General features: G+C 36.8%; 1 protein-coding gene across 4 annotated transcripts in view; it reads left to right on the plus strand.

Moving 5' to 3' along the window:
* Mios (meiosis regulator for oocyte development) overlaps positions 1-12,572 on the plus strand; it is a 33,271-nt gene that overhangs the window by 3,487 nt on the left and 17,212 nt on the right. For 3 of the 4 annotated variants that reach the window (XM_075953384.1, XM_075953386.1, XM_075953385.1), the window contains 3 exons: positions 2,930-4,263; positions 4,537-4,635; positions 10,467-10,721. In XM_075953384.1, the coding sequence (XP_075809499.1) occupies positions 2,970-4,263; positions 4,537-4,635; positions 10,467-10,721 (1,648 nt within the window). In that variant the 5' untranslated portion in view covers positions 2,930-2,969. Of the gene's footprint in view, positions 1-2,818; positions 4,264-4,536; positions 4,636-10,466; positions 10,722-12,572 lie in introns of all 4 variants that reach the window. The other variant, XM_075953387.1, reaches the window with a different exon arrangement.

Below are 12,572 nucleotides of genomic sequence, written 5' to 3' on the forward strand. Positions count from 1 at the left end.
CCAAAAGGTTAGAGCAATAGGTAGAGGCTGAAGGTATTTACAATTAATTGGCAAATTAATTGTGTAAACTGGTTGCTCCTGTTATACAATGATTATTCTGGTATGGAGAGATGACTCACTATAGTGCTTGCTAAATACTCATGGAGACATTAGTTTAGAATCTCTGTGAAGGCTGGGCGTGGGGCGCACGCCTTTAATCCCAGCACTCAGGAGGCAGAGGCAGGGAGATCCCTGTGAGTTCAAGGTCAGAGCTAGTTCCAGGACAGGCTCCAAAGTCATAGAGAAACCCTGTCTCGAAAAACCTAAATAAATAAATAAAAGAATCTCTGTGAAGAGGCCATGGAGAACACAGAAGGGTTACTTGGGTTTGCTGGCCAACTAGTGTTGCCAAATAAGTGAGCTTCGAATTCAGTAAGAGAGCTTGGCTCAAAAAATAAAGTGTGTGAATTGGATGGGGTGGGTTATCTTGAAAACGAAAAGGCCAAGAATTTGGAAGGAGTGAGAAGGAAGAGTAGGGTCTTTGAATATGGTCAAATGCATTGTACGTATGAAATTCCCAAGAATTGCTAGAAATATCATATTGAAAATGGGGTAGAGAGTGATAGAAGACATCTTGTATAAGTGTGGTTGTATCTGTGGGCATGTCTGTACCTGTGGAGGCCCTAAGAGGGTGGGAAATGGAGTTACAGGTAGTTGTTAGCCACCACATGAGTGCTGGGAATGGAACCTGGGTCCTCTGGAAGAGCAGCAAGTGCCCCGATAGAAGACATCTTAACATGACCCAAGCCCTGCATATGTTTGCATTTTGCACACACACCTGTACAGATGAACACGTAAACCATGCATGCTCACCCCTATGAAGAACACAAAGGTTATTCTGACTTTTAAAGGATGATAGTGGAAAGATGATTAAGAGAATTGTTGAGCTAGTATCACAGTCTGGAAATTATATGTACCTTGATTTCTCGTGCAGTTTGTAGTACCTTGAGAATGCCTTCAGTGTAGTACCTTGAGTTGATGCGGGAAAGAGGTAAATAATTAGAATAGTCTAGGAATAAGGAAAAGCGAACAATAAGCTGGAAGAGGAAATAAGTGAAAGTGATATTAAGGATATAGTTGAAGTGACTGATCCTGAGCTCCAGAAGTGTTAAAGAAGAAAATAAATCCAGTATGAGAATTCATAAATGTTTTTGCTAATCATCTAAATTATATGAGAGTGGAAGAGATGGCTTAGCGGTTAAGAGGATTCTGCTCCTGCAGAGGACCTGAGTTCATTTTCTAGAACCCACATCACGTGGCTCACAATAGCTCATCACTCCCATCTTTAGGAGGTCCAAAACCATTTCCTGGCCTTTAAAGGCACTGTACACATGTGCATAAACACTCAGACATGCATATATACACATACTTAAATAAAATCTTTTTAAAAGTTAAATATTTATTGAATTTCATATGTACAATATATTTTCACCATATATACTTCCTACACTTCCCAAATGTATTCCTTCCTTCTAATACTTCTTAAATTCTTGTCCTTTTATTTTTTTAAGATCCCCCCGAATTTAATTTGTACACTTTATTTTTTTAAAAAGTTTTTAAAAGTTAAATATATTTTTGAGTCTACAAAATTCTAAGTTGGGAATTCATATCTAAAAATATTTACAAGATTAGGAGGTAAAGCAATTATGTGTGAGTTGAATACTTATCAGTTTATTAGGAATGTATATTAGTCTATACCTGATATTTTGAGTAAATATAGGTGAAACGTGGTTGTAAAATATATTTGTAGTGAAATTTATAAGTATTATGTTAATTGTGCATCCAGCCTTTTAATTCTTGCCAGCCACTTAGAAATACTTAATATTTTCATCTAGTCTTTATTATTCAAATAAGATTTTTTAAACTATTCCATTTTTAGTCAAAAATTACCAAACCTTATAAAATTAAAAACTAAGAGCCTCTAATGGCCACATAACTCATTTTTCCAGAGTAAATGTCATATGTGTACTGCTAATCATAAACAGGAAATTTTTAGGCAAAACACAAACACTTTTTAAAATAATATATTTATTTTAGCATATATTAAAATAAATTATACACTATACGCATGGTTGCTGAAACTGCTGATGAACTTAAAAGTTGATGTTCTGGTTTTAAAAAAGAGTCAGTTTAAAGAGAAATATTCAGTAGCATTATAAGTGGTCTACGAATGAGTGAAATTTGGGAAGTACTACTCTAAATAACTTTATTATTGAAGGGTGAGAAAGTCATCCTAAAACTAATTATAGCAAATCTAGGATAAATTTTATAACTCTTTTGTACATTCCAGTTTTTACTCTGCTACAGAAGCCTGATTCTTATTGTTGAAAGTTGAAAAAAAAACCAATGTCCTAGCATATTACACTTCAAATTTGTATGCTTCATTTATTATACACATATATCAGTCAAAAGTGAAGTAACTAGCACTCAGTAGCTCTCTGTGGTTAGAAATTCCCTTGTTTGCATAAATACAGAACATTTACCATTGAAGAGTGTTCCACTGCGTGCTGCTGTAACCATACTTTAGGAGTGTGATTCATGCTACTTTTAAGTTTTCCCCCTTCACTGGTATGGTACTTACTAATTTACTCATCATAGTGAAGTTGTTATAACCCGAGGTTACATTGAAGGTGCCAGTAGCTGTATAATTAAGATAATTTATCATGGGAAGTAAAGCTGGGATAGGGTTGTTGGATTCCTACTAGATCACTTTATTGTAGGAAGTGGTTACTTTTCTTTCTCCATTTTTAATCAAGTGAATATTTTCTTAAAACTGTAGGTGGAGAGAAAATACAAATATAGAGAAAAAAGAAGGTTTTTGTGTAGAGAATTCAAGTTAAGGAATGTGATTTGTTGATATTTTAAACCTCTTATTTTTCAACACTTTCAGTGAATGGACCTGACTGGACTTTTTGCGCCCATCAATAAACATGAGTGGTACCAAGCCTGATATTTTGTGGGCACCACACCAGGTTGATAGATTTGTTGTATGTGACTCAGAACTGAGCCTTTATCATGTGGAATCGGCTGTGAATTCAGAACTTAAAGCTGGATCATTACGTTTGTCTGAAGACTCTGCAGCTACATTACTGTCAATAAATTCAGATACACCCTATATGAAATGTGTTGCATGGTATCTCAATTATGATCCTGAATGTCTCCTAGCAGTTGGACAAGCAAATGGTCGAGTTGTACTTACAAGTCTTGGTCAAGATCATAATTCTAAGTTTAAAGATTTGATAGGAAAAGAATTTGTCCCAAAACATGCTCGACAATGCAATACCCTTGCATGGAATCCACTGGATAGTAACTGGCTTGCTGCTGGTCTGGACAAGCACAGAGCTGACTTTTCAGTTCTGATATGGGATATCTGCAGCAAATATACTCCTGATATTGTTCCCATGGAAAAAGTGAGACTTTCAGCAGGTGAAGCTGAAACAACACTATTAGTAACAAAACCACTGTATGAGTTAGGACAAAATGATGCTTGTCTATCTCTTTGTTGGCTTCCACGAGACCAGAAACTTCTCCTTGCTGGCATGCATCGTAACCTAGCCATATTTGATCTTCGGAACACAAGCCAGAAGATGTTTGTAAATACAAAAGCTGTTCAAGGAGTGACAGTAGACCCATACTTCCATGATCGTGTTGCTTCCTTCTATGAAGGTCAGGTTGCAATATGGGATCTTAGAAAATTTGAGAAGCCAGTTTTGACTTTGACTGAGCAGCCAAAGCCCTTGACGAAAGTAGCATGGTGTCCAACTAGGACAGGTCTGCTTGCTACTTTAACAAGGGATAGTAATATTATTAGGCTGTATGATATGCAGCATACACCTACGCCCATTGGGGATGAAACTGAGCCCACAATAATTGAAAGAAGTGTGCAACCTTGTGACAATTACATTGCTTCCTTTGCATGGCATCCAACGAGTCAAAATCGAATGATAGTTGTAACTCCCAACCGAACAATGTCTGACTTCACTGTTTTTGAAAGGATATCTCTTGCCTGGAGCCCAATTACCTCTTTAATGTGGGCTTGTGGCCGTCATTTGTATGAATGTGCGGAAGAAGAAAGTGACAATTCCTTAGAAAAAGATATAGCAACAAAAATGCGCCTCCGGGCTTTATCAAGGTATGGACTTGATACAGAGCAGGTATGGAGAAACCACATTTTAGCTGGAAATGAAGACCCACAACTCAAGTCACTCTGGTATACTCTGCACTATATCCTTTGTCTTGCTAACTTTTGAGGTACATTGGGTAAACACACTGAATGTTTTGTATGTAAATACAAATTATATAGTCTAAAATTCCGAGGTGAAATCATTTAAAACTGTTAAAAGTTTTAGTTTGTAGACTGGGTGCGGGAAAGGTGGTCAGTAAAGTAGAACTGTCTTAATCGTATAGATTCTTACTATGGATTTGCTCTTAATTAAATTTTAACTTTGAGATATTTTATTGTGCATAATTACCAGTATTTCCTATGCATTTAAATACTTATGAAGCAGTATACAGAAGATATGGATCAAAAATCTCCAGGCAACAAAGGATCATTGGTTTATGCAGGAATTAAATCAATAGTAAAATCATCTTTGGGTAAGAAAATTCCATTTTACATTTTCAAATACATTTTAACTTTTGGACTCTTGATTCCTAGTTGATTAAAATTAAGTTTATCTCAGGACTGTGTACATAAATAAATAACTTTATATAATTCTCTCTTGGCTTTCTGATCAGATATTTTAGTGACTTGTTAGGTATATTGAGTGTATTTATTATATCCAGATGTTTGTGGAAGGAATGTTGATTCTTTGATGTAAAGTAGACCTTTCTTAAATCTCTTCATTTATTATTCTGTGCTATTTATTTGAAGACCCACTTTAGGGGAGATAGCATACAAGTGCATTTATGAGATGCTGATTGTTAGTTTGGATTTTATCACAGCATCTTGTGTTTTAAAGACTAAATTAAAAGCTCTCTTAACTGAAGAAGATCCCTTTGATTTTGCTTTCCAAATACTTTCACAAGGACTATGCTATGACATGAAGTATGGCCTAACTTGAAGAATACCTGAAAGTTCTTGATGAGTAAGTGAAGGAATCGGTTAATGAATAAAGTAATGTAAGATTTAAATAGATAAACTGTTGATGAATAAAGACACCCTCCTTCCAAAAACAAAAACCTACTTTCAGACTGGTTGCTTTAAGCAGTTGTTCTTATTCTTTTTGTTGGAGTTAATTATGAAAATGTTATATTGTCTCTTAGGGTTCAACCTCCATGCTTTATTAGTCTGTTTGTACTCCACCCAGTTAAGATGCTAGAAGAAGAATTTAGTCAAAGCCATCGTTTTATAGAACTTGCTTCACCATGCTATTAGCATGGATGCACAGTTAAGCTGCTGCATTTGTTCTAGCGGGTTTTCTCTCTGAGGACTTTGAAATTATTTGATGCTCAGTGCTGAAAGATGAATGGAAAGCTTTAGATCTGTTTCATTTTGGTGTTTTCCCATTAGAACTACACCAGAAAGAGTAACCTTTATCAGAAGAAATAAAAATGAGTAAGTTTAATGAGAAACTGCCTTACTCTACTTACTTTAACAGAAGTAAAAAGGCAGGCATAATATATATCACCATTTATGAACCTGAATATACCATGGTTTGTGAATTTAAAAACTGCTGCCACGAGACCTGCATCAGAGAACTGGACTGAGTTCCTGAGGTTCATCTGAAGTGTGGGAGGAATGACAATGTGAGCAGAGGTCAAGACCATGATGGGCTCACCCACTGAAACAGTCTACCTGAGCCAGTGGGAGCTCACCAACTCCAGCTGGATTGGGAAGGAACAAGCATGAGACCAAAGTGGTCCCTCTGAGTGTGCTTGACAGCACATGGCTGGGGCAGACTGAGGGGCCGCTGGCAGTGGTGCCAGGATTTTTTCTCTTCTGCTTCTACTGGCTTTTTGGGAACCTGTTCTCTTTGGATATATGCCTTGCACGGCCTGGTTATAGTAGGGAGGGCCTTGGACCTTCTATAGGGCAGTGTGCCCTGCCCTCTCTGATGATTGGATGGGGGTGGGGCGGGAGGATATGTGGAGGGAGTGGAGGGAGGGGGGAGAATGGGAACTTGGATTGGTATGTATAGTGAAAAGGGATAGTTTCTTTTCTTTCTTTCTCTTTTTTTAAAGAGTGTTTTTCTGAGGGATCAAAGCCAAAAAAAGGAAAAAAGAAAAGAAAAAGAAAAAAAAACTGCTGCCACAAAGAATCAAGTACTATGTCAGTAAAATGTATGGTATTGGACAATGGGCTAAGAGTTCAGAATATAGAAGGAATATAACCAGAGAGCAAGCAATATGTTAGAAATCCTGATATTCTATGGAATAGATGAAATTGTAAGAACTAAAAGAAATGCCTTAAAGGGGGAACAGTGGTGGGATAGGAAAAAATTGAACCATATATTCATGTAGACAAGGGAAAGAAATCACTTTGAAACAGCTGAACAGTATGAGGAGAAATCATCAACTATAAATAATTAAAAACAAGCTGTATGAGGGAGGATAAAATGATAACTAGAGGCAGGAGCTAGCGTTGAATAGAGCGAAGGCTGTTGTTGCTTTCTTTTCTCTTCCAACATAAATAAGCTTGCTTAAATGTTGATCGGAAAAGCCATGTTTGTGTGCGAGTGTGGGCATGCACATGCTGCTGCACACATGTGGAGGACAGAAGACAACTTTTGGAAGTCACTCCTAGCCATCCACCTTGCTGCGCGAGGGTCTTTCTTACTGTTTATAAATGTCATGCTCCAGTCTACCAGCCCATGATGAAGTTCCTGTCTTTGTCCCCATAAGAGTGCTGGGATTCAGATGCATCCCATCTGGCCTTCCCTGTGAAGTCTAGGGGGTGGAGCTCAGGGTCATCAGGGTTGTAGCTAGGACTTAACTACTGAAGCCATTTCTCTCACCCCACTTCCTGTCTTTAATATGGCAGAGGGTTGTGTAATAAAAGACTAGCTGACTTTTCACCCAACACAATAAAAGTTTGAAAAAGTTTAACTTTGATGTCGAGAATTTATCTGTTCAAATTGATTTAAAGGAACAAAATAGCTAAGATTTTGTGTTTTTGTTTCCTTAACACCAAAGTTTTCATATAGTGTATTGTTTTATCATATATATATAAATTATACACATATGTGTGTGTGTGTGTGTGTATGTGTGTGACATACAAATGCATATTATCTGATTAGTGATTTGAGACTTTTTTATTTTGGATTGGTATTTTAATGTTTGCATATGCTGTTTCCTTTGCAAACATTAATAAAGTATTGATCCTATGAATATGGGCAATATGAGATTCAGTGAAAAGTGTTTCATTTTTATATTGATATATATATCATGCATAGGTTTTCATAGATTGTTAAAATTTTATAGATGTTAAAATCGTAGTATAATGATGCATTTGAAATTAATGGTATCACATTTCTTTTGATAATCCTAATTACCCACGGCATAATTGCCAAACTAAGAAAGGATCCCTGAGCTGCCAGAGTTCAATTCATTAAATTAAAAATATTCTATTGAAAAATAAGTGATTTGGGGCTGGAGTTGGGAGAATCCTTGCCTAGCATGCATGAAGCCCAGGTTTAATCCCCAGCACTGCTAAAACTGAATGTGTCCAACAACTCTATAGTCCCAGTTCTTGGAGTGGAGGTAGAAGGCTCAGAAACTTAAGATCATCTTTGGCGGGCTTGGACTCCATGAGAGCCTGTCTGGGAGGGGTGGGGGTGGAGGTAATTTTCGTGTTACAGTGTTGCTCAGCTCAGCCATAGATGGGTACTTAGCATTTCACTCCCCATCTCCAGCCTTCTTACCTTCTACCCCCACTGCTAACCCCTCCTGGTGATGTAGCTCGGCACCAGAACTGCTTAGCACATTCAAGGCCAGGTTTAATTCACAGCAACACAAAATTATTAATTCAGTGTAATTATTTAATTAGTTTATTAACTTACCTTACAACTTTTCCATAAAGCAAAAAGGTATAGTTTAAAATACTGACAAAGATAATATTTTAGACTTGTCACAAACCACCATCACGTTGATAATCATACAAGTTATTTAAAAGTATGAATTTTAGGTAAATTGGAAAGCTTAGACCTATTTTTATTCCTTGTAAGGTGTTTAAACTAAGTGATTTTTATTTATATACATAGATGTACATATATAAAGTTTAACTTAAAAGTGATAACTAAGTTTTAAATATTTTTCTTTATATAATTTTTGTTTGTTTTGAGACAGGGTTTCTCTATGTAGTCCTCGCTGTCCTGGTCACTATATAGACCAGGCTGGTCTGGAACTCAGAGATCCATTTATCTTGGCCACCATGCTGGGATTAAATGCATGCACCACCACATTCAACTATTCTCATTTTAATGCTTATTTTTTCAATCCTTTGACAGATCAATTGTAGTCAGCTTTGGATCACTTGCTACTCTTCTCTAACATAGATTGTCTCATTGTCTCCTTGAGTCACTACTTAGTAGTACTTAGGTACTACTCAAAGTCTCACAAAGCTAAGATGAATGTTGTGGCTAAGTGTAGTTCCTTCTAGAGTTACGAATATTCTTCCAAATTCATGTGGTTGTTGGTCAAGTTCAAAAACTGCAGAAACAGGTTGAAGACACATGTAGGAGATAAAATTCCTAGGAATGGGATCTAGGTAATTTTTGGCTTTTGAAAGAAATATGCACATATCCTTTACTAACTAGAGTGGGGGTCGTTTTTAGGGTTTGGGGAACCAGAGGCTGAGAGGCTGAGGATTCCTTTAATTGTAGTTGTAGAACTAAGCTATGTTCTTCTTTCTGGTTGATTGGTGGCCAGGGCCTACCCATGGCTCCTGAAGATTGTTTACAGTTCTTTGCTTCCCACAGACTTTCTTACCAAGATAACAGCTCTGACTGCTTTAAGACCAAGAGGTCTTTCCTACTGCATCTCTTACTTATAGACTCTCTATAAGGGTTGGCCTGATTAACTTAGGCTTAGACTACATAACTGCCCATTGAGTCACTCACAGTCAGTTGAGTAAGGACTCTTTCTTCTCTGCTATGATTTGTTGTCTAGAAGCAAGTCACAGATTCAGTTTAAATTCCAGAGGAGGTGATTATTCAAGGGTGTGGTTCCCGAGCTGTAGGAATCCTGGGGCCCTACTTCTTTCAGCCTACAGTCGGTGGGTTGAGCCCCCCTCCCCTTCCCTGCACACAGGGTTCTCCGTGCAGCCTTGACTGTGCTGGAACTAGCAAACCATGCTGGCCTCAAACTCACAGAGATCCACCTGCATCTGCCTCTGAGTGCTGGGATTAAAGGCCTGTGCCACTACTACCTGGCAAGCTGATTGAATTCTAAAAGCTCATCTATTTGCTGTTGACCAAGTTATTTATATAAGTATCATTGATATATATATATATATATATTCATAAGTATATAATTGCTGTAAGTTACCTGTGTAAATTACTAAATAAAGGAAGTTTGCAATATGGACACTCACATTTCCTCATTCATAATTTAATTTTTTCTGAAAATACTTTTTGTATTTTTGACAGTTTGGTCATAAAACTTTCTAGAACACTTAGGAATGTGTTATAGTTAATTGACAAACTAAACTTCATGTTTGTTTGTTTTGTCTTTATTTGCTTAAATGAAATTACTTTGCCTTTATAACCAGCTACCATGATTTCATTGTAATGCTATGAAAATAGTAATTTTTTTTCCTTAAAAAAGATAATATATAGTTTTCTAACTTAATAGCAGAGTGATGTATAGTCAGGTTATTCCCATTGTATTTTTTCATTATTGTTTACCTTGAAGTCCTTTGATGACTGTAATCTCATTTTTTCGTGCATATGGATAGCTATACAGCATATAGCAGTCAGGCAGAGGTGGTCCAGTCTCTCTTGCTAAGAAATGTGTGACCACACATATGCAGGAGGAAATGAAGAGAACTCAAGTGCTTGGGGCTCCAAGGCAGAGGGCATTCCTTGCAAATAAAATAATTAAACTCCCTACTCTGTTGGAGCTTGTGTTCTAGTGAGAGATCCGATGTGAGAATCTCTGTTAAATACTGTGTAGGACACAGAGGGAACAAGTGGTGAGGTAGAGAACAGGCATCTGTTTTAGCTTAGAGGGCGGAAGCAATGACTCAGCTTAGTGAGTCTCAGCAGCCATTTTTATAGCGGTAGCTTCTTAGTAATTCAACTATGGTGAATTTTAGTAAAATTTTAGTAAAATTTTAGTATATTGCTTATTTATGCTATTGTAAGATTATGGCTGAGAAATTGGATATCCTAAGTGCTGTTGACATTTTTTTCGTAAAGCTGAACTTTATGTTGCCTAATATATTTCAAAATAACAATAAAATAATATAAAGCATTCTCTGTTTTTAGGAATGGTGGAAAGCAGCAGACATAATTGGAGTGGCTTGGACAAACAAACTGATATTCAGAACTTAAACGAAGAGAGGATTTTAGCATTACAACTTTGTGGGTGGGTAAAGAAAGGAACGGATGTAGATGTGGGACCATTTTTGAACTCTCTTGTGCAAGAAGGAGAATGGGAAAGAGCTGCTGCAGTGGCTTTGTTCAACCTGGATATTCGGCGAGCAATCCAAATCCTGAATGAAGGGGCATCTTCAGAAAAAGGTATTAGGTTCTGTGCTGAGAACTGGCAGTTCATAGACTCTGCTAAAGGAAGGATGTGGATAGTTCTTAGTTACCTAGCCTATATCCTATGTACATTTTTATTGAAAGGGAAAGTGTATGGTGCTAAGCAGTAATATTAGATAGTTCCATTTATATATGCCTCAGGATAGATCAATAAAGACAAAATGTTCTTAAATGATGCTTTAATAATAATATGTTTTCCCACATGTATTTCTTTTTTTTCGTTTTAAAGAGAACCATATACATTGATGAGAATGTCTGTTGGAACTGCTTTTGTTTGTAAGCAATATTTTAGTATATACTTTCTCTTTTGGTAGGATACTAAATGATATTTTTGTTTAGACCAGTATAGATTCTTATGAAAAGCATATTGTGATCTGGAAAATGTTTCTACTTGAGTCTGATTGAAACATATGTCCTGTGTAGCCTTAGAAGAAAGGAAGGGAGGGAGGGAGGGAAGAAGGGAGGGGGAAGATAAGGTTCAGTTTGCTAGAGAGAGAGAGAGAGAGAGAGAGAGAGAGAGAGAGAGAGAGAATAAGTTCAGTTTGCTAGAGGATCCTTAAGAGAAACAAATCAGTCAAAAACCAAGAATTACCACCCTACTGCTGTTCCCCCCCCCCTTTCTTGAAACAGGGTTTCTCTGTGTAGCCCCTGCTGTCTTGGAACTCGTCCTGTAGAACAGGCTGCCCTTAAACTCAGAGATCTGTCTGCCTCTGCCTTTTGAGTGCTGGGATTAAAGGTGTGTACCACCTCATGCCCCACCACTGCATGACAAGTTTTGTTTTTTGTTTATTATTATTAGGTATAGTTCACTTAAATTCTTAAAGTGTATATAGATATTTATTTTTAACGCACATAGACAATTATTTCTGAGTTTCAAAGTAATAAATTCTTACTCTGGCCCACCTTTAACACATTATAGTTCATTTGTACCATAAAAAATGCCATTGACTGTAATATATCTATTTATTTATTTTCATTGTAAAAGTTAAAAAAGTTAGATCTTTAGCCTGATTGTCGTTACCTTTACTTCAGAGAAAGCCTTCTGCACTTGATAGTATGAAAGGTGTGAGACCCTGGGTTCAGTATGTAGCGCTATTGAGTTCTTCCTCCCGAAAAGGACTCTATTTTCTAATTTAATTTTGCTACAACCTGAAAACATAGTTTTCTATTAAATGTACCTGGAAAATTTGGTATTCCTATGGTTTTATTTTAAAAGACTTAAAACTTAATAATAGTGTAGGCAGAAGAATGAAGCCCCAAGTATCTTGGAAAGCATTTTTGTACAAGTGAGTAATGAAGCTGCTAAGAACAGAAAGTGGGGGGAAGGTACTGTTTAATTGGAAGAGGAAGAATGGTTAGAGTCAAGGGCTGTCTGACAGGTAGAAAACGCTTGAGAGAAAAGACAAAGGGAGACTGTAGCGTTCTCATTTGGAGTGAAGTGGTCATGCAGAACTGAAGAGTAGGTCGGCAGCTTGCTAGCGCCCTATGCACTAGAGAACATAAACAGAACAGTTTAGAAAAGTTAGTGGTAATGGACGCTTTGTTGCAAGTTTATCTAAGTACAGTTGTGTGATAATTCTGATAGCTCATTTTGGCCAAGAAATTATTTGAAGTATAGTAAAAATACTGAAACACTGTTTTCTCCAGTTGATACTTGGTATATCAGTATATGTATTATATAATTAGAAATAGGAAAATAAAACTTTGAAAACTGTAATAGTGGGGTATAGTACTCTGAGATAGCATAGATGACTTTACTGATAAGGGTGGCAGGGATTTTGGTAAGATGGTCTCACTTGTCTCAATTTAGGTACCAAATAATAATTA

Source organism: Microtus pennsylvanicus, chromosome 19 (genome assembly GCF_037038515.1).
Source record: "Microtus pennsylvanicus isolate mMicPen1 chromosome 19, mMicPen1.hap1, whole genome shotgun sequence".
Classification (NCBI taxonomy): Eukaryota; Metazoa; Chordata; class Mammalia; order Rodentia; family Cricetidae; genus Microtus; species Microtus pennsylvanicus.